Source organism: Oxyura jamaicensis, chromosome 1 (assembly GCF_011077185.1).
Source record: "Oxyura jamaicensis isolate SHBP4307 breed ruddy duck chromosome 1, BPBGC_Ojam_1.0, whole genome shotgun sequence".
In the NCBI taxonomy this organism is placed as follows: domain Eukaryota; kingdom Metazoa; phylum Chordata; class Aves; order Anseriformes; family Anatidae; genus Oxyura; species Oxyura jamaicensis.
Window position 1 is genome coordinate 65631381 of NC_048893.1, and position 22602 is coordinate 65653982.

A 22602-nucleotide genomic window follows, 5' to 3' on the forward strand; every position below is an offset into this window, starting at 1 on the left:
CATGAAGCTAAGGCGCGACATCCCAGGTACCAGTCACACAAATGCCTTCATTGAACTATTATTCTTACTATTATTATTATTACAATTATTGTTGTTGTTGTTATTATTACTACTACTACTATTATTTGGTCTTTTGAAGACTACGACAAAGAGGCTAAGTCAGCACAAACACCTACCAAGCCAAACAAGATTACCAACATCAAGAAGAATGCAATCCCCAAAACACAAACAAACACAATAATTCAGTGTATTTCCCCCCCCTCCAAAAAATGTTTCAACTTATTATATACTAATATAAGAAATATATGTATTCATGAATAATCTTAACAGAAAAAAATGTGCCCCTTTTTTTCAATACTATTTTGTACTTTTCACATATCAATATAAGTGGAGAAAAGGTGGCATGTTGTTTTGGTTTGTCTTTTCTGTTTTTTTTTTTTTTTTTTTTTTTTTAATTTAAAAGGAGCACAATATAAACTATAAAACTGCATGTCAATGTAGAGCAGCAGTGAAACAATGTTTGATGAAGGTTTTTTTTCGGAGATGACAGCAACAGCTACATTTCATTTACTGTGCCCATTAGCTTTTACTAAACACTTTTTTGCTCAGAAAATCTCACAGGCAATAACATACTTTTTGGTGCATTTATTCTTGTATATCCTATTAGGCAAAAAGCCAAACAATGTTTTAAGTAATCAAATATGAACCATGCTAGCCTCCTTTGCTTGGCAGATTTTTTACATGGTATACACTTTTTTATTTTTTAAATTCAGAGTTTCATCAAAACAAAGTGACACGTTTTCCACAGGCACATTTAATGTTTTTGTTTTCTGGAGAAACTTTGTTGTCTCCAATAAGACAACATGAGAGTTGTTCTGCAAGAGAAAGCCATCCCACAACAGCTTATGAAAATTGCATGAAACAGAAACTGCTTTTACTTCTTAGTTTCACTCCTGTGCAGACACTTAGGACCTCCCAGCACAGAGGTGAAATAGCAGGCTCCTGTCCCGGGAAATGGCAAATGCTCATGGCAGTAACTCCACACTAGAAAGCAGAGCTCTGCTCAAAACCAGAAATGGCAACTGTGACAACTATTTTTCAAAAACATGGCGACCATGTGATCCATCTAAAATCATCCCTTTGCATTTTCTTCCATATGTGCATTTTTGTCACTAGTGTATTTATGAAGCTCACAATTATAAAATTAAGATAAAATCCAATATAATAGCATTACAATGTATTCTGAATATAGTACTGGCGTAAACAGTCCAAGGATGATGTAAAAGTCTACAGGTTTAGCCTCAAAAATTCTTAGCTATGCTTCCATATCACAGATGTTAACAGGGGAACTTGGACTAGCTAACTTTTGATTTAAACTACAGCTAGTTTAATACATTACAATTTTAAATTTAATCTTGTCTCCTCTCAAAACCGAAAAGCTTCCAAAACTAAAACTTACATATGTTTAAAATGGCAATAGCTTTTTTTTTTTTTTTTTTTGTGAATTAAAAAAAACAGATTTCACTTGTATTCTTAAAGTTTTCACATAAGTCAAAGTACTTTTTCTGACCAACTCTGTGGAAAAAGTTGAAGGTAAAATCTTTATAGTCAGTCCCTTTATTTTCCCCTTTATTCATTACTCACAGAGCTAGTGAGAAAATGTACTCTGATTTCTCTGAAGGCTTTAGATGCAGGTGCATGTTTCCATTCTCCAAACACAGTTGTTTTTTTTTAAAAAAAATAAAAATAAAAATCACATTTTGTTGGAGAAGAGCATAGAAAAATGTTCCTGTGCAACAATTCTTCTAACTGGCAATGACACAATGACTTTTCAGAAGTAAATTACCTGACATGGCATTACTCTGATAGCACCTGTGAATATTTTCTTGCAAAACAGTAAAAGTATCAAAAAATCAATAAAAGAAATATTAAATTCTACATTTATGAACAACAATTGAAATTCAAAATTCCCTATTTTTTGTTTTATTTTGTTTATGTTTCTGTGCATGGATGCACATTTGAAAACGCCTTTGTTCAAATTCTGCCTAAAGCATATACAATCAAAGTCAATGGGATCTGAAAGCACGGGAGAAAGGCCAGAACAAACCTTAGGGGCTTGGATTGTCCTTTCAAATGATGTGGGAAAACCCACCAAGTTCAAGGAGGGTAAAAATCCTTGTATTTTTCCTAGTCACATTTTGGTGGTTGAACAGATATTTGGCTTCCTATAGCAAATATACTAAGCTTGCACTGATCTAACAGGCATCAGAGAGTGATCTCTTCAATGTCTCAGGTAATATTTTTTTCTGTGAAAGTAGTTTATGTTGCTTTCCACAAATTTACAAACCACTGTCATAGTTAACCTACCTCAGTTGACAATCTTTTTATTTCTTGCTTCCGCTGTTGCTCTGCAAAGTTTGCCACAGACTCAGCCAAATGATTGAGTTCTTGTTCATTTGGAGCTCCCAGGAAGTTCAGCAAAGGAGGTTCCCAACCATTTCGGAAACGGGGGACATAAGGTGGAATAAACTGGTCTTTGGGCCAGTCCGCTCTGTATGAAAAGTAAATTAGAGAGTTTTATCAATGGCTATAAAAAATATTATATTGATAGGTTTTCTAAAAATGGAAATACTTTTTATTTTGTTAATAAAGAGGAGAGGTTGGGATTACAGTACAGATATAATTGTTCTAGAACACAAAAAATTAGCAGAAAATATGTATTGACCATAACTGCTTTTCTGCAAGACATAGCCAGAAAATAACTACTTTTGCCATAATGACTTGTCAATGCTAAAACACAACAAATTCCTGTCTCATAGTAAAGGATGAGTAATAGAAGAATCAATCGCAAACACATCTTGGATTTTTCTTTTAACTGTTAGATGGGAAAAAGTGTTGCAATGCTCTATTTGTGTTAAAGGACTACACAAAACACTTCAAAGAAACCGCCTACTGTATATACTGTAAAAGAAAGTCTGCAAATAGGTATGAAGCACAGAAGCTTAGGCCAAGCTACACCTTAAAGAAATTAGGCAATGGATAGCTTATACTCTAAAAAATAAAAAAAAATAAAAATAAAAAAAAAGGCACAAGACTTATCAGCATATTTAATGTTTTATACTTTGGATTAATTTTCTTAGAATACTGTATTACTTTTTAGTGCTCTGCTAGCATCCCCTACTGTAATATGCAGCACCTAAATTAATGCTTTCATGCTCTACCTTTGTGCCATGCATGACGCACCATCTTGCAATATAAATTACTGTGGAAGCAGAAATGGAAACTGACATTACACTGGCTTAACAGTCTCATTGTTGACCTTGTTCAAAATTAAGGGAAAAACATTGTCAGCCACACGACTAGCAGGAACAGTCAGCAATTATTATCACATTCGCAGGCCTGATGTAGGTCAGTAACCCTTGAGTTTCATCATTCATCTCTCTTGCTAAACTGCCCCACAGTGTATCTCTGTATACTGAGATGAGTCAGACTGAAATATCTAATCTTCACAGGTCAACTAGCAGTATTCTAAGTGCTTCATTCTTCCCTATCCAACATAAGCTGTTTCTCTTTCAATCACACTTTCTTCAGTATGACTTAAGATAATAATGTAGGTAGTTCCTAAGATGAGAAGGCAATGATTTTACACAGAAATCCATTTTCCCTGCATGCGGCTCCAACACTGTGGAAATTTCCACAGCCAGCCCTACTAGCCAGCAGAGCTCAGAGCAGGTAAAGGCAAGCAGATACTGCTTTTCTGGGGTAACCTCTCTGGCAGTCACAAGGGGCTCTAATTGCTGTTTCCAGCCCGTTTTGTAGTAGCAGGCTGGACAACAGGCAATAAGGATGTATTTGGACATTGTTCCAGCAGCAGAGTAAGATCAAGGAAGGGAAACACGCGTACATTACACTCCCTACTATGAGGATGCTTCTCTCTCCATGTTCTAGGGCTTTCTATGAAGCCTTCCTTACCAGGAAAACATTCAATTAACTTTTATCACTTCTGAGTCACTTTTTTAAAAACACTTTTTAACTGATTAATTAATTTAAAAAGTAAGAAATCTACTTAGTAGATGTTTATTTCTAAATATCAAATCTAAGAGCAAGATGAATAAATTCAAAAGACATGGTGTCTTTCCAGTTGAAGTGACTGCATGCTTAACCATCGTTACATGTACTTATCTACCCAAGATTACAGAGTTAAAACACATTTTGTCAATTTAAGATTTTTTTTTGCGTATTTTACTAAGTAATTTTAAACCATATACTCACCTCAAAAACAACAAATACATAACTAAATTTTAGTGAAGCCTAACCATACTAGTGAATCCATTAAATGTAACATGTAAAGTATGTACACATAACATGATTCAGCCAATAAACACTCTTTAAAAGTTTGAAGCATTTTCTCTATAGCATTATGATGCTTTTAAAGAAGTAAAGACGTTAAAATTTTTAGCTTGTAATCATTATTGGAAATTGAAAATAGAAATCTCTATCCTCTTTTTCTATATTTTTCACTTTTTATAGCAATTTCTTCAAACTGATTTTTAATCAATTCCAGATGATTGGGTTGGAAAAATAAAGGTGCAAAGCAGTTGCAAGCATGCAAAGGAGAGTCCAGAAAAAAATAATGGAATAAGGTTATGTAATTAGGTCTTTTCTCCTAGATTCTATGGAGGAAACAAAAATTTTTGTCTGCATTTTCTCCCTCACATGGCCCCTAAATTTGAACCATTCCCAAATCCCGCTGAGGCTAAAGGATTCCTTTCGAAAAACTTCAAAGAACTGTTCTGAGGAGTCCAAAGACCACTAAATTAGTATCAAGTTTGTTGGGGGTGGATCATATGATTAAGATCATGTTGATAAACTTGAGCTTTTTCTCACCTGGCTTTGGTCCATGTGTCACCCAATGACATCCATAATTGTCCTTCCTCGCTGGTGACAGTATATTGCAGGAAGTCTATAGTATCTTTTGTAAGAAGGGGACTTAGTACTGTACTAGCAAGCTCTGGACCTCCTGTTGTCTGCACCACCTAAAAACAAGTATTAAAATAACACAAAGAACATACACATCATAAGTAAGGAAGTTACATTGAATATGTATCTGCAGTGCTGCTAGGATACATTTACTACTCAAACAATTTCTGAGGAGCTAACGTGTCCTAATGTCCTCATGTCCTATGGAAAAAGTAAAACCACTTATTGCAAAATAACTGCTGCTCTGGTCACTTACTACTTTATATTTAGACCCATTTTTGCAATGTTACTTTAATGTAGTGATCAAAACCCCACATACTTCCACTGGGGCATATGGCTATGCATTCAACTCTCCTCCTGCATTATATAAATTATCACATTTTTTAAATTGTTAATTAAAAATTGTAATTACAAACTGCAACACATAAAAAACTAAAAATATTTTAAATATATTTAATAGATGAATATATGTGCAGAAAATGATATAATATGTTTTCTAAAGAGACCCTCATCCTCAAATACACATATTTCTCCTCAGTTACTGTCCAGGGGCACAACGTTTTAATCTCGTTATCTTTGAAAAGGTTATAGAGCATACAGATACAAGAGTTCTGAAGGAAAGGACTGAAAAAATTATAAAAGCTTACCATATGTAGTGGGGTAAAGAGAAAATGAACCAGTTCAGCTGCACTAGGATTCTGGATATGGAACTTCAATTTGGCCTGAGGGAAAGGGAAAATGATAAATTGTAAGAAACAGCTAACTTTTATGACAATAAATACTTCACGTAAGAATGACCATCTCAAGTGGGACCACAGGTCCATCCAAGCCCAATGCTTTGTCTCCAACATCAGCTAAGAGCAAGTGTTAAGGGAACAATGTGAGAAAAACACAAACGCCTAGGAAATTTTCCCCAAGATATTTTGTATCCACCAGTAATTTTCTCAGAAACTAGGAGTACAAAATGCTAGTGTTTTATATTAATAGCCACTGACGGGTTCTTCTTGTGAATAAATTCATTCATTTGCTTTTGAATCCATGTAAATCTTAGCATGTACTACACAAATAAGAAGTTTGGCACCTGAATTATATGTTTTGTAAAAAAGCATCTCCTTTGTAAATGTGCCAGCTCTTGGTTTCATTAATACCCTGTAGTTCTTTTCTAAAAAAAAACTGAGCAATCCTTCTCTCCACCCTTTTTCCACTGATGTTCATAACCATTTATATATTTATTACATTCTTTTTTTTTTTTTTTCTCTAAACTAAAGAAAAGCATAAATAATCATCCCTTACAGCATTCTTGTCCTCCCTGTACCTTCTTCAATTTCACTGTACTGAGAACAAAATAAAGGCAGTAAACATAGTGGCATATTGATGCTCTTTATTTGTTCATTTTTGTCTTTTCTGACATCTCTTAGCATTCACGTGGTTGGTCAACATCAAACATGGATGATACTTTCACAGAAATATGTATAACATCCACTTTTTTTTTTTTCTGACTTGTTTTATATATGAGGTTTTTCCCATTTGTATCTTACCTGTCAATACTGAATTTCATCTGTAAATTCACCGTTTGCTATCATGAGGTGTTTCTACATTTTCATGCCGAGGATTAGTCTCATTTTACCATCCAGAATAGCTTAGTAACCTCATCAAATCTTGTAACTTCACTCCCCATTTGCCAGAAAGCCTGTGAATATGCTGGACAGGAAAGGCCTCTGTATAGCTGTGCACGGGACTTCACTGCTGAATTTACTGCTTTTTGAGAATGAGCATTTCATTCTTACAAATTATTTTCTCTTTTGCCAAGCAAGAGTCTAGGAAGCTCTATTTAAACTCAAAGCAGCTCAGTTTCTTTACAAACTTCAGGGTATGTGACCTTGTTAGAAACAAAATAAAAAACGGAGAGATTTGTAGGCATCATTTTGCTTTTCAATATGAACGTTTGCTTCTTCTCCAATTTTAATATACCTGTCTACAGGTATATTATTTAATAATATACAGGTATAATTTTAAATATATCTGTCTACCCATGGGGGGTACCTCATGGGTACTTGGTTGTCTTAGTCCCTCAGAGCCCTGGAATTACTTTAAAAATTATAAACATTACCTTAACCATTTCTCTTCCTCAGGAAGAAATCCAGTCTGAGAGGTTGCACACCACTGTGCATAGTTTCCTGATTTATCCATAAGTTTTTGGAAGAGATGGATGAATGGTACCCATTCAACAGAGTTTCTATCCATCTATCTGTTACTTGCCATTTTGATTTTCTGTTTTTTAACCTGTTACCATTTCTTCAACATGAAACAGATACTCTCTTGTGCTTCTCATAAACAATGGTTTCCATGAACATATTGTCCATTATCAAGTTTTTCCATGTAAATATATGCATTAAAAAAATTACATATTTTCTCTGCTACAACTTCTTGGAGGATTCCTTTTATTTAGTGATGACCCATCAGCCCTGCAGACTCCAGAAGTAGCAAACATGCCAGAATGTGTTCTAAAAAACTCTAGTAATTCTTATTGCATCTTGCTGTCTGTTCCTCAAACTCCGTTTGGCTAGCTTCATTCTATTTTTACATCTAGCCCCTCCAGAGAGTGTGCCTCCAAATTAAGAAACAAGGAGGATGTGTTTTTAGTACTAACAACTTCCTATACATTGTCCTTCAGACATAACAACTTAACAACTTTCTTTTGGTCTTTCTAAAGTATTTTTGTTTGTTTGTTTGTTTTGTTTATTTTTTTAGGTTTTTAGTTTTTTGTTTTGTTTTTTTTTTTTTTTAGCCACTTTCTAGCAGTTTCCAGCATGGCATTTTAAAACAGTCTCAATTCCACTGGCAGAGATTTTATTCTTCTAGCTAATCCTTTTAAACTAGATTCTTCACTTTATACAGTTCTCCATGTCTGACATAAATGCCTCAGAAATTAAATTTCAAGTTTTTGTGTTTTCTGCAATGACACTGAAGCAACACACTGGTATGGCACAGATCTTCACAAAAGAGCATTAGAAACCAGGTCCTAGATGCTCTTAGTACCAAAACAAGAACTGCTTCTAGTCCTGAACAGAAAAGATTTAGATACATGGGTGTTCCTCAGTGAAAAACTAATTTAAATGCAGTATTAAGTTACAATGAAAAAAATAACATTGTAAGCACTATTACTGAGAAAGATCAGCATGTTCTAAGACATCTCCTGCCTCTCCCTTTCTCCCCCTTCCCTTACCCCCAGCAGCAATCCTCTGAGGTCAGAATCACAGCATTTAATATAGAGGTTTTTAAAATAATATATCCTTTACTTTTCTAAATATCACCCACGACCCTGCAATCAAAATTCATTCCCCAAAAGGAAGAAAAATGAAGATTTGACCCAATGAATGTGAGAACAAGCTTTCTTTTTGGCATAGCTTCCCCAGCAATTGGAAGGGAGAGTCAGTATGTGGAAGTAAATGCACTGAAGGTGTCCTACTTGCTGCCTTAAACTAATAGCACTTGCAGAAGAGGAGATGCCAAGGAGAAGGCTCTTGAGTTAGCACCTCTGCTTGTTGAGAACTTCCAACAAGACAGCAATTTGTCAGCCGGAGTATTCTGAGGCCAGAAAGGTCCTGTGTAATGATGGCAACAAGTACAGACAGTCTGATGGGCATAACTGAATAAAACTAAATTAAGGGCACAGCTGGTGATGCTGGCAAGCATGCAAGAAAGCTGTGATCCCAACAGACATTCCTAGAAATCCTTTTATGATTTAAACTTGAATTTCACAAGTAAAAGGTTTTAAAGAGCCATGAAAAGAAGAAACAAAACAATGCTGAAAGAAAGAAATATTGTCATCTTGTCACTGCATACAGCCTTTGAGGAACAGCATCCCAAAAGCCATTTTGGGTCTGCTCCTTTTTAAAGAGTAGTGGAGACCAAGACAACAAAGATCCAGGCTCACAATTACCCATATGGTGTGACCACCTTTCAATGGCTTACAGCAGCAGGGAGGGCACTTAAGCTCCACCAGGTTTCTCTATATAGACAAGGCACCAGGAAAGTTAGAAGACAACACCTGACTACTGCATTCCCAAAGAAGAGAAGACCTTCTGCTGCCCCTTCAGGGGAGTCAATAAAGCAATCACACCTCCTGGAAAAGCAGGAACATCCAAGGATACCCAATTTAAAATTAACTAAAAGCAAATCCATTTTGTTACTTTTTATTTCTTGTTATCTTTCACAAGAATTTTAGTTCTTCACTTCATATCAGTGGAATAAAACAATGGAAAAGCAATACAGTAAAATAGGCACTTAAATGAACTGGTAGCACCAGGGCATGGCAGAGATCATGTTATATTTAACATTAATTATACCAGCAAAAAACTGTTACAGCATGCCTCTCTACACTAGTAGTTACTTACCAGAAGATTGAAGCCATGTTTGAACTTTTGGAAGCAGTCAACAAACTCATCTGGAGGTGGCGGTTTTGAACGGAGAGTCAGAACTCCCTCTGTTGAACAAATAAATTGAAATTTTTGTACATCCATTCATATTTTACACAATTTCTATAAATATTAAAGATATAATAAACATATAAAGACATACTTAATAGATTTATCAACATACAAAAGTGCTGCAAATATAGAACCACTACAGTGAGCATATTCTGCAGTTGCATCTCTGATCAGTCACTCTCCACTGATTTCAAGCAAATGTTTTTAACAGATTTTTCTCTAAGAGTATACCGCGTGGATGTTTTTTGTGCTTAAAGTGAAAGAAAATTACTACCTTCCAGGAAAAAAAAAAAAAACAAAAAAAAAGAAGCCATATTTGCTATCTACTTTGGTGATCCTTAGAGAAACTGAATTGTGTGCAGTAAGAAATCTTACCTCCAGGTCCTTTCTTTTTACTTTTCTTAGTTTTCTTCCTCTTTGAAAGTTCAGCAAATGCTTCAGCAGCTTTTTGAAGTTTGGTAACAAAATATTCAATGTCATCCAAAATATGGTTCAGAATTTGCTACAGGAGAGAAATTACAGTTACTCTATTGAAACTGTAGCAGTAATATTCAATAGATCAAGAGAACTATACTCTTAGAGACCAGCAACTTCTTCTGTAGAAAGCTGATGCTAGAAAACTGCATAGTTTGATTCATTGTGTTCTTAACTTCACACACCTGTCAAGTATTTTAGAGTTTTTTTTTGTTTTGTTGTTGTTGTTGTTGTTTCAAAACTCAGGGCACGTAGATTTTAAATTATAAACATCAATATTATTAAATTCAGATTGGAATTACACAAGTAACTCACACACTACATTTTCTCTCACAGCACATGAAAAAAATTCTAATTATCTGTGTAGGACAGCATTTTCCTAAACCGTATAACTTCATAATCTCCTTTAGCACAAAGTATTAAACTATTTGTTAAATGTCAGAATGTGGTAGACGTAGAGCTCTTTGAAGAATTGTTTCCATAGAGCAAGTGGAGGAAAAAGAAGGAACCCCTGGGAAGCACATATACAGCAATTCAGCAGGCCCCAACATGCTTCCCTCAAGACCCCCTGATGTTGCTGAGGGCAGCATCCGAGTAGTAGAGTAGAACATTACAACTAACAAAGAAGGAGATATTTGATATTGCATACATCAGAGAACCTGTCCTATATTGTTTCTATGTGGCCAGAAAAGATCAGTTTATGCATAAGCATGGTACATCTGTCTTCAGAAATTACTATATGCTCTTGTTCTAGATACTGCACATGCCCAAGTCCCATTAAACTGACAGAAAGTTTACCCTTACATAGTCTCTGAATTTAGTCTTCACAAAATTACTATTTATATTTCTAGCTTTTCACAGCAGAAAACTTATCTATCTATCTATCCATCCATCCATCCATCCATTTATTTTAAGGAAAAAATACTAATAAAAAAGAACAATTGTCTATTCATTTAGAGGTTTACTGCACAAGCATAGGGTGTCCAGAATGCTTTCCTCTAGAACTGAATTTCCCATGTGGAAAAAGTCTTCCCAAGAAGTAGGGCTGCAAAATTTCATAGACGTTAAGCAATATTTCTTGTAGTAGCAATATCACTCACAACATCTCTGTCAATCCTGGCTGCTATTATCTCTGCTGTTTCTTCATGGTCATGGTATTGTCTATGTTTTTCAGCTGTGGAAAATGGAAGAGGATAAATAAGACATCCATATATGCAGAATTAAAAAGCAATACTTCCTAAATAGCTTATGCTTGAAACCATTCTACTGTAAGAAAAAGAAGCACAAAACTGTACCATTTAATTTACAAGGTCTCCATACAACCTAATGAACTTGTACTGTAAAACCTGATCTTGCCAAATCTAAATATTATAAAAAAATGTTATACTGTACATTGTATGCTGTATATTGAGTAACTAAATATTATATTGCTTTTGTTAACAGGAAGGATTTTAGGAAATACATTTTAGAAAAGATCCACAGGAATAGAATAGAGGGATCTACAAATTCACTGAGAGAGCACTTGATAAACTAATGAAACTTTTTTTTTTTTTTTTCAATTGAGAAGTCATACAAATGAACAAACTACCCATTACTCAAGGTAGGTGTTATGCTGCAGATTAGTAGGTGAAAACATTCTTAACATTACGTGTTTTTCTGAGCATTTTTGTTTTCTTTACATAGTTGGTTTGCTTTGCTGAGTGATATAGCTTAATAAACCAAAAATAATAAAGATGTAATGGTTAATGACTTTAGTTATAAAATATTAGTATCTATTATTAAAAAACAACCAAAAAACAAAAAATGAAACAAACAAACACAAAAAACAGCCCTCACCTTAACCAAAATTACTCCATTATTAATCTGTTTTACAAAAGGAGCTTTATTGTTTCTAAAGATTTTTTTTTCAAAGGAATCTGATCAAAATAAAAATGTTGCCATTAGAGATTAAGGAAAAAAATATATCAGCAGCATTCTACAAAAAAATATCTACAGCATTCCTTGGTTAAAGCTTTAAAAACATGAACTACTTTAGTCATTAACATATAAATAAATAATGTTGATCTCCAGTCAGATTTTAATCAAAGTGATTATATTTTTTAATTACCTGAAATATCTGGCCTATGATTTCCCTATTACTAAATAGGGCATCATTCATTTACTAGAGTTATGACAGTACTGATTAATGTGTGCATTACTATGTTCACATAAAAGCCCAAGTTAAAATTCATAGCCTATACAACCATGTAACTGAACACAAGTAAATAGGTTTCTGAATAGAAATTCAGAAAGATGATAAGTAAATGACAAGTCAGATTATGACAGACAGTTCTTCCATAGATCAAGCAACAGTGGCTTGGGGTGTTTCAAACTGGACTGGGAGAATAATCCTGTCTGCTCTCAGCAAGGACAGAGGGATGACCTAGTATAACCATTTCTCTATTTGCATTCAATTACAGTAATCTTCATGAAAATGTTCTTTGCGAATTATTTTTTTGTTATTACTGAGGGTCATAAAAACCTACTGCCCAGAACAACTGTTTATCACTGCGCTGTGCAGAAATACTCACACTCCCCCTGCTCAGTAGCCCATGCAGACCATGCTGCCACACGGCTTCTTACGTCCACCTGGGTGATGGTCCCTGGTGGCACAGGGGCAGGTGCCCGCGGGGGTGGAGGGATGGTGCTGTCAGCATTGGATATCATCCTACAGGAAGAGAAGGAAGCCCACAAGTGACACTTGAAGAAAAAACATTCTATTTTTTAGTGCTTCATCAGAGAAGACTAGGAGGTTGTATAAGGACCTATTCTGCTGTTGAACACACTATGGACTTACCAAAAAAGCAGTACTCAAGACCAAGGTGTGTAAATATATTAAACCTAATAGGAAACACTTCATGATGGGGTTAGCAAAATATTCATCGATAAAACAAAACATCTATCACCTAGTCGCATGGTAAATAATATTCTAAGTTGGAAGGGACCCACAGGATCATGAAGTCCAACTCCTGGCCTCCGCACAAGACCACCCAAAAAACAGACCCTATGTTTGACAGCGTTGTCCAAATGCTTCTTGAGCTCTGCGGGGCTCAGTACCATGAGCACTGCCCTGGGGAGCCTGTCCCAGTGCCTGACCATTCCCTCAGTGCAGAACCTTTTCCTAACACCCAGCCAGACCCTCCCCAGTCCCAGCTCCAAGCTGTTCCCTCAGGTTCTGTCACTGTCCCTAGAGAGCAGAGCTCAGCGCCTGCCCCTCCACTTCCCTCGCGAGGAAGCTGCATGCCGCCATGAGGCATCCCCTCAGTCTCTTCTTCTGTAGCCTGAACAAAGTGACTGCAGCCACGCCTCATATATCTTGTCCTTTAGACCCTTAACCATCTTCATAACCCATATATTTGACCCAGCTGCAGAACTGAGACAGAGAATGTTATTCTCTGGCAACCTGCATTTATGTCAGATATTCCAATAACTAAGGTGGAATTGTGAAAGGTTAAGAGTCATGCTATAAATTGAAATAGCATTAGATAAGTATTAAATCAAGGCCTCTACATGTGATTTTGTAAGTACATTATCAACTAGCAAAAAAAGAACATGAAACAGTAGATAGACTTGGGGAGTTGGTGATTCTATATATTGCCAAGAAGTTAGGTTTTTACCTCAGTGTTTCAAGTCTCTTCTTTTGTTTCCCACTTTTGCTGTCACTGATTGCACTTTCTATATCTTCATGAATAAAGCTAGCCTGAAGAGACAGAAGCAGAAATCATCAATATTCAGCTAGACTAACGAGACATATGAAATAATTATCTCATCATACACTTTTTTAAGGTATCCTTAGATTAGAGAATCCCTTATCATATCCCACTTAAAAATAAATAAATAAATCTGGGATAAATTATTTTATGATAATTGAACAAAGAAACACACAATACAATTGTCTGGGAGCTGGTATTTTTGTAACTGTTCCAATCTCAAACATTATCATCAGATGAGTGTTTCATCTAGCTACCAAATTTGTCTGAACAGCTGTAATTATCCCAAGCCAACAATTATTGCATAAGTTATTTTATCCTTCTCCACGTACTTCATTTTTGTTCTTGTCAAGCATGTTAGTGAAAGATATAACCAAAATTACTATAGATAGCAGCAGCATAAGGATTAGGAAAATAACTGGTAGCGTTACAGTCTCCTTTAAGAAGTAACAATGGCCTCCAATTTCTCTTTGGTTTAGTAAAAGATTATTTTTTCAGAACATTTCCTAATCTGTAGGTACATATTTCCACCAGCGGCTCACAAGTGAAATTCTGATATGTCTAGTGCATCATTTTAATAGATCTTGCATTAAATAGGTCATGGCTTCTCATAGGATTTAGGATGCTCCATTACATGTCTTCAGCTGACAAATTAATTTCCTATACAGGCTGTCAAAGCCCCAGCCTGTCCATGTATGGCTCACCTCTATCTTGGTCCCCTTATGAAGGAGAAGAAACTTCTTGAGAGGAATATGTAACTTCTGCCAGGACCAGAAAACGTCCTTTAATTTAGTAACTAAAGGGATTAACAGACTTCTCAGACTACAATGAACTGTACCCAAGATCTATTAATGTTGAAGAATGAATAGGAAAAAAACTTGAGGGAATAACAGAAGAATTTCATTAATCATACTACTGATATTTATTATTTAACACTTTTTAGAGAATATTCTATGGCCAAAATATAGTTTTATATTTTTGAATAAATTATTGTTGCAGAGGTTCCTGAGGTTTGTGGTAACTTCTGATCAAAAGCAGTAAAAAGGCAACATCTCAAGAAGTGCCAAGTCTTATGGGAAAGGAATAGAACCTGGGGTAAAGTCACAGACTCAAATAATATCCCAGAGGTAAAGTGGGATCCCAGACTTCAAGTCTTGCTTATATGCTCTGTGTTTTTATTGGTACACACTGGAACAACTTCAAAAGATGAAAATCTGAAGAAAAGCAACCACCTCTACAACTTGGGAGGCTGTGTCCAAACAGACCTTAAAGAGGAGCCCTGCACTATTTAGCAAACTACAAACTGAACTTCTCACAGAATCCCAATTCCCACTGAAACAACAAATTCTTGAAACTAGAATTAACACAATTAATTGGTCATCTTCAAACCACTAGCACAGTAGCAATTTCCAAATGGTTGTACAGTGTGATTACCAATCTGCTGTTTAAAGACAATGATATATATTACTGAGAAGGATTTAAAAAAAAAATAAAAAATAAAAAATAAAAAATAAAAGGAAAAAATGAAACCATGAAATTATTGACTAGAATTAAAAGAAATGTCAATTATTTAGAGTAACTAACACATCAAAATGTATAGTCCTGGAAATAAAGAAGTATTGCTGAATGCATTAAAATATTTACTCTAAAAGCTTGAAGAAATATTATAATCTTGCTATATACTACTTTCCCCTCTTGCAAGTAGTATTTTCCATTTTACTATCTCTCCTGCAGGACAGAGATGCAGAGATGTGGAAACATAGAGCAGGTTAATTGTTCATTGGAAAAAAAGAGCAGAAAAAGGGAAAAGACTAGTTAAGATTCAGAATGAGTTCTTTCCAGATTATAAAATATATTTGAGATAACTCAAACTATTTTAGACCTCTTTCTTCAGAAGAGTGAACACAAAACATATACACATTCCAAAGCTTTACTCATTTGCAAACCTAAATGAACAGCTACAGAGCCCAAGAATCAATATTTACAGTAACAACATATTTGCACATGCTCTAAAGATTCAGCTTACATACATAACTCACTCCTCTCTTACGAGACAGACCATGCTGCATTTACTAACATAAAGTAGTGCTCAAATCATAAATGCATTAAACTTGAAACATACTTATAAGAATGAAAGAACAGAATTATTTACTATGAATCCATTTATTTGATTTCATCCATTGTACTTGCTAATTCATGAAATTTCCCCCATTCAAATAAGTCACAGCAAATCTCCATTACCACCTTACCTTAATCTCATCACATTGGAAAAGATGCAAATCTGGCTTGTTTTGAGTTGGTTCTTTACATACTAATGCAAGAATTGAATTGTAATTGCATGCATTCATCACAGCTTGGCAATGCTGAATTGTGCTTAAAGGAAAATTCTCCAGTTCATTCTGCCGAAAGAGAGGGGGGGAAAAAAAAAAAGTGCCTTAAAAAAAAGCTACATGAGTTAAAAAGGGAAAGTGATAACAAACTAATTAAAATACCAAACCTTACATACCTCATTTTTCCCTTCTCTTTCCCTCTGAAAATGAGACTGCCACTCACAGATCTTACCTTTGATTCTAAGTCCACCAAACTGACAGCTTTGTCATCCACTTGAAGAATCATATCTTGAGTCCACACTTTGCCTTTGGCATCCAGCAATTTCAACTTCCTTATTCCATCATCTACTGTAATCATTGCCTCTTTTCGGTCCAGAACAAAGGTGGTCAAGTGCTAGTGAATGGTACAAACAACGAAGAAAAAATCTGTAACTCTCCCTATCACTAGGCCATGTCAGTATTCAAATTGTCATGAAAGAGCAATACAAATAATTCCTGAATAGAAGTGCTTTTGTTTATGACAGATTCCACCAATACATTATAGATGAGGTTGTTCAGTTTGTAATGTCATTTTAAGTCAAACGATTTTTGTAATTCACTATTTGTCATCCCCTGTCATTTCCTCACTACAGTACTGGTTACATTTGAAGGCAAATTCCAACATCTTCCACATATCGTGGCTAGAATTGAATCTTGAGTATTTAATTAGCTTTATTGAGGACTGAAAACTTGTGTTTGGCAAGCCAAATTCAGAAGCGTCAGCAGTAGCATCCCAGAAACAGCCTGCCAACATTCCTCCATCACCACCCTGACCTGGAGCATCCTCATCTCCTCCAGAACTGCCAGTTAGCACACTGATGGCAAACACAAAGGGCTTGATCGGACTGAGATACCCTACAGTCAGGCTAGTTGCTTGTTTTATGCAGATCACAGTAAAGATGTAGCATATGTACTATTTTTGCTCACCATCAATTTGGAACATTCTTCAGATTCCATTAAAGGTCTAGAAATTAAACAGTACTTCACAGACATCACTTCAACTAGTTCCTCTGTCATTAATTTTTTGTCAACTTCTCCTTCAACATGTCAGACATGCAAGACAACCCATAAAGTTATTTAATTTAATCCAGGCATAACTCTAACTTCACTTTTTATTTTAAAGATCTGGATACATTCACTCAACTTGAATCAATTTTAATATATGCCTGAATACCCACTTTATAAATAACTTAAAAGAATCAAGTGAGTTTTCTTCTATTACAGGAAAAGAGCACACTTATTAATGACAGACAAAAGAGTAGATACGAGCTGTATATAATCAAAGTATTTTAAAACAAACTCTACTGATTGCTCACACAGGAAGGCTTAGACTTCAAATACCAGTACTAATCTTTATGTCAGTAGAGTATGAAAATGGTTACATAGAAACTGAAGACAGACAGACAATTAAAAGCAACATTAATGTTCCTTTGGAAGCTGATCATAGGATAGAAGCACTTCTCCATACAATTCCACGGCTTACAGCTAAATTTAAAACCCAGCTTAAACAGACTTGAGAATCTAAGGTTTTTGCAAAAGTCATCTTAACCTATGACAGTGTATTGATGGCAGCAGGAGAAAGTTTATGCCAAAGAAACTACGGAATGAGGCACTGCACCCAAAAGTGCCTAACAGACAACGTATAGGCACCCAGGCTTAATTTGCTGAACATTTTAAACATAGTAATTTCTGGAGAAGATATGACAGCAGCATACAGTATTTCTGTGAAGCAGTTTAAGACAAGAAGCAGTGTATTTTGTGTTTCTCACTGGGGATGAAATTGTGCAGGCAGAATGTACTTGTTAAACTGTTACACAACAGACTTACTAAGGCGTTTAGGGCTTAGTATCCAGCTCTTTCTAAATATCCCAGCCCCTCTGTTGATTATAAATGATCAAGGTATTCATTTAAAATATCAGTCAGTGTGCCTCACCAACAGCAGTGTTTTTCAGCTCTGCCTCATCCTTGCAACAAGACAGGTTCAGAGATAGGGGAGCATAACACACTGAGCTGTGATCCCATTGAGAAGCCCTGTCCCTTTGCCAAACTATATACAACTTTGCTTACATTCTTCTACATAAAAATTCCAGCTCGTTATGGCAAAGCTAGAGAATTTGATACATTTCAGTGTAATCTGTTCTGAAGTGACCTCAGGCTGGTAGGATATTTTTGAAGATTCATATGTCTTCAAGCATATTATCCTCAAAAATCATGTAAGCAAAAATCACTGTGCGTAACCAAATGCTGTAATTGGTACGTCGCCTTGTCATACATCTTTGTCTCACCTCTACGTGATACTGTGAAGTTTCGGATATGCTGCTGGCACTGTCCCGTGCATAATTCTTTCTTTGTTCTAAAGACAGGGAGAAAAGAAAGAATAATTATTCATTCAAATTCTTATCATGCTGTGTTTTGGATACTTCTCAAAGATGCTTTTAAGACTAGCCATATATATGAAAGTAGAAGGTGAGCTGCTGTTTATTTCTGTATTCAAAAGAAAAACCTTCATGCTCACATAGTTCAGCACAAGCATCGTACTTACATCCATGTTAAAAGCCAGTTTTCTTGTCTCATTGACTCTGGATGGGAGTAGAGCTCTGATGGAAAACACTTCATTGGGAAGCCTGACTATTAAAATCTCTAGCTTACCACTTTGGTAGCAACATGGTAACTAGATTTGTTGTATGAATGCACTTGAAAGCAAAAGTGTTTTCTAATACAAACATAATTCTCATGCTAAATCTGGAAAACAACAAAGTCACACACAAACCAGACCTGAGTCATTCCTTATCTCTTCCTAGAGCATTCAGTTTGTTGAATTACTAATGTAGAAAAACACATGGAAAACAGGGAAGGGAAAAAAAAGCCAAAAGCTGCAGCAACAAAATACAAATTAAATATCTCAGAACATAAATATTTTTCATCTGACAAACAAACTGCTGCAAACTCAGAAACATTGTTTGCCTTTTACTCCATACAAAAGATTAATATCAAACCAGGGGAAAAGGGAAGGGAAGATACAAGATGAGGACACAACACACACCCACACCACAAAATAATGAATTAAGATGAATGCTGAAAAAAAAAAAAAAAAAGAAAAGAAAAAGAAAAGAAAGAAAAAAAGAACAACTTTATTAGGAAAAAAAAAAAAAGATGATTGCAACACATGGAGGGTTTTTCTCCTTTTTACCCCCATAACCACTAAAGTGCCCAATCCAAAACACTGGGACTTCTGTCTAAAAAGTCACTAGGAGACTTGTTCAAAAGAAGTAAAGGGAGTTCTGCATATTTTTTTTAATCTCCATTTAATTACATTTCTGATCTTCAAGTAAAATAGGCAGTCTGATTGTGTTTGGAAGAAAATATACATAACTGATGTTACATTCATTTCATCATACCCATTTGGAGTAGTTGGGGCAAAAATAAGAGCATGTGATTCTGTCACCATGAGAGCTAAGTTCGTTTTTGCAAAATTAAAAATGCTACCTACTACCAAACACATGATCTGTGATGTACAGAGATCTGTAGTGAGGACGCCATAAAAGCAACACTGCAAAAAGCTTGTCTGTGACCTGGATTCCTTCATACAGAAATTTCAGGTACTGACAAGGAAAGAAGTGCCAACACTTACAGATGTAATGTCTGGAAGTATTTTGTCACCTTTTAGAATCACACCCATTACCTCTCCAATCCTCAGTGAGTTTCATGAAAGACAATGCAGTTTCTGAAACCCCTCCCTGGCTTGATGGGCCCCCTCCTCAGTGACAAACACTGCTCATGCAGAAGAGCTATCCTGCTCCCTTATCACAGCTACTCAGCTTGGTTTAGCAAGAGGAGTCCACAATGCAAACATAAAATTGAAGAATGCCATGGATTACCAGAATTTTTAACTAGGTGTTAAAAAATTGATGTCTTAATTTAATCACCCCATATGAAATCCCAGGACAGAGGACCTGCATTGATTCCAATTGTAAATAATATTTCTGCTTTTGCAGCATGTTATTTAAGGCATCTTGTTTGGTTGTTATTCTTTTAAGGATAATAGACACACACATGCACATCCCAACAAAAACAGTCAGTGAAGCAGTACTGTCTGACTTGCTACCTTTCTTTTTTTGTTTGGATGATGATCTGAAGAAGTAAAGTCCATCTGTTCCTAATAAAACAAGGGAATTAAAAAAAAAAAAAAAAAAAGTATCTAGTTTAACTCCATAGAATGATTTGCATCTCCAAGGTGATCAGTTAACATCCCTCTTTAATGGACTGTAAATGATAGTCAAACTCTGTCTGGTAAGAAAGAAAACACCCTTAAAAAAAAAGTTTCAATTAACAACACATCAAATATTCAACTTTGATTATTATTACTATTATTAGGTGAAAAAGAACATTATTTCTAATTATATCAAATTACTTAAGGATACAAAATCTTACAACGACTGTAAGGATTAAAAATCCTGCAAAAAATAACATTTGGAGTGGTTTTAAATAAAGACATCCTGGTGGAAGTAAAGGCTCCAAAGTAATTAAAAAACAGAGAATGACTATTGCAAGAGATTCCTTGCTCTGATTCACAAAAATTTTGTTCTGCATTAGGATATCCAAGAACACTTGGAGCACTGGTTAACACATCCTCTTCCACAGAACAGCACAGGACTCACAATGGACAAGATGGCAAGGTTTTCAACACACTATGTCATGGTGAGAATAATATTGTTTGTATTAAGAAAGAGAGCTTTCTGAATGATAATACAAGCTGTGACTGCCTGCATCTGAGAGCAAAGGAGACCCCCAAAGTTCTGCATTCTTAGTTACAACATGACAGTAACAAGATCTTCAATAGAATTTGAATTAGTAAAAGTCAGTCAGTGTCTGTGTTAACAAATAAAAAGTATGGTCACCACAACTGACAGTCTACTTTGAGTTCAGCAACAGTTCTTATTTACCCATTTATTTTTTAAACACACTTGTGCTGGCAGAATGTTTATTAGAACCTGTTAGAGATGTGAGTTACCCTTTCACATCCGTCCAACAAACCCTTCTTCTAAAAACACTGCAACATGTCACTTAGACTTTCATACTCCAGAGCCCAGGAAAGTAGTGCAACCTAAACCCTACAGTAGAGCATGCAAACTAAACATGGGAAGGCTTTCAAGTCTTGTTGCAGTTACAGACCAACACATACACACACACACACAAAAGTGTGTGTGAGTGGGGGGAAACACCTCACAGGCTCTTAGTTGCTGTTCAGTGCTGCAACATTTTTCTGGTTTTGAATGAGTTAAAAGTAGCCTGTAGTAGCTGTGAATGTTGTCAACACTGCCACAAAGGAGCTGGAGGTAGATATTATGGGTAATCCATCGATCCTGAATCATTCACCCTTCAAAATACAACTTCTAATAAGTAACCTAGCATCAGGCAAAATTCTTCAGTTGCTTCTAAAGAAGTTTTTCTTTAACCTTTGTTTATCAGCCTTTTTATAACTTCGTATTTAGCAAGCAGGTCTCTTTCCCCATATTATCAAGCTAGCTGCTTGATATGTTCCCATGTTCCCAGAGAGATAGCTTTACTGGTTGCCTTGCATAAATTGCGCTGACAAAAGTGCCATAAAGGATGCAAATGAATGAATAAAGTCCCCACATGATATATATATATATATATATATATATATATATCTGCAAGTTCTCACCTTGTCCTCAGAAAGGAGTACATAAACCCTACACGAACCCTTTGTATCCCTTCTGTTGATGTGCTCCACTGCCTTGGACTTCGAGCAAAATATTTGCTGATACAATTGTGACCGCTTTTGCAGAATAACTGAAAACGTCTCTTGACTTATTACATGATATTCAAATGCTAATAACTCATACTCTACTATTGAAGCATGACTCAATTTCATGAATTTGCTGACTTACTGAATATACTGGGTCTGGCTGGGATGGAGTTAATTTTTCACAGCAGCTTGTATGGTGCTGTGTTTTGGATTTGTGACTAAAATTGTGTTGATAACATACCTAGATTTTAGCTATTGCTGACCAGCATTTGCACAGCATCAAGGAATTCATTTCTATCTCTGCCCCCCAGCAAGTTGACTGGAGGTCTGAAAGAGGCTGGGAGGGGGCACAGCTAGGACAACTGACTCAAACTGACCAGAAGCCAATAGCATATAAATTAATGCTCAGCAATAAACCCATGCTCAACAGCAAAACTGAGGGGTAGTCTTTCCAAAGTACATAATGTTCAGAATCTGGCTGGACATTGATCTACCTGTGGGAGGCTGGTATGTAGTATGTAATACAAAATGCCTTTGCCTTGCTCTTTTTTATTTGTTTGTTTTTAGTTCTTTTTCCTCTCACTTATCAGACTGTCTTTATATTAATCCATGAGCTTTTTCCTTGCTTTTGCTCTTTCTATTCTCTCCTCTATCCCACTGTGCAGTGAGAGAGGGGTAGTGATCAAGTAACTCACTCAGGGTAGGTCCTTAGATGCTGGCTGGGTTAAAGTCCTTACACTGAAAGAAAAAAAAAAAAAAAAAAAAAAAAA

The 22602-nt window shown here is 35.7% G+C and overlaps 1 protein-coding gene across 3 annotated transcripts in view; it reads right to left on the reverse strand.

The window, feature by feature from the left end:
- The window catches only part of EPS8 (epidermal growth factor receptor pathway substrate 8), a 131666-nt gene that overhangs the window by 25630 nt on the left and 83434 nt on the right, over positions 1-22602 (reverse strand). For all 3 annotated transcript variants that reach the window (XM_035346804.1, XM_035346822.1, XM_035346813.1), the window contains exons 4-14: positions 18348-18415; positions 16256-16417; positions 15943-16092; positions 13601-13683; positions 12515-12651; positions 11045-11118; positions 9846-9972; positions 9378-9466; positions 5628-5702; positions 4888-5036; positions 2368-2551 (exon numbers count right to left, since the gene is read on the reverse strand). In XM_035346804.1, the coding sequence (XP_035202695.1) occupies positions 2368-2551; positions 4888-5036; positions 5628-5702; positions 9378-9466; positions 9846-9972; positions 11045-11118; positions 12515-12651; positions 13601-13683; positions 15943-16092; positions 16256-16417; positions 18348-18415 (1298 nt within the window). The remainder of the gene's footprint in view (positions 1-2367; positions 2552-4887; positions 5037-5627; positions 5703-9377; positions 9467-9845; positions 9973-11044; positions 11119-12514; positions 12652-13600; positions 13684-15942; positions 16093-16255; positions 16418-18347; positions 18416-22602) is intronic.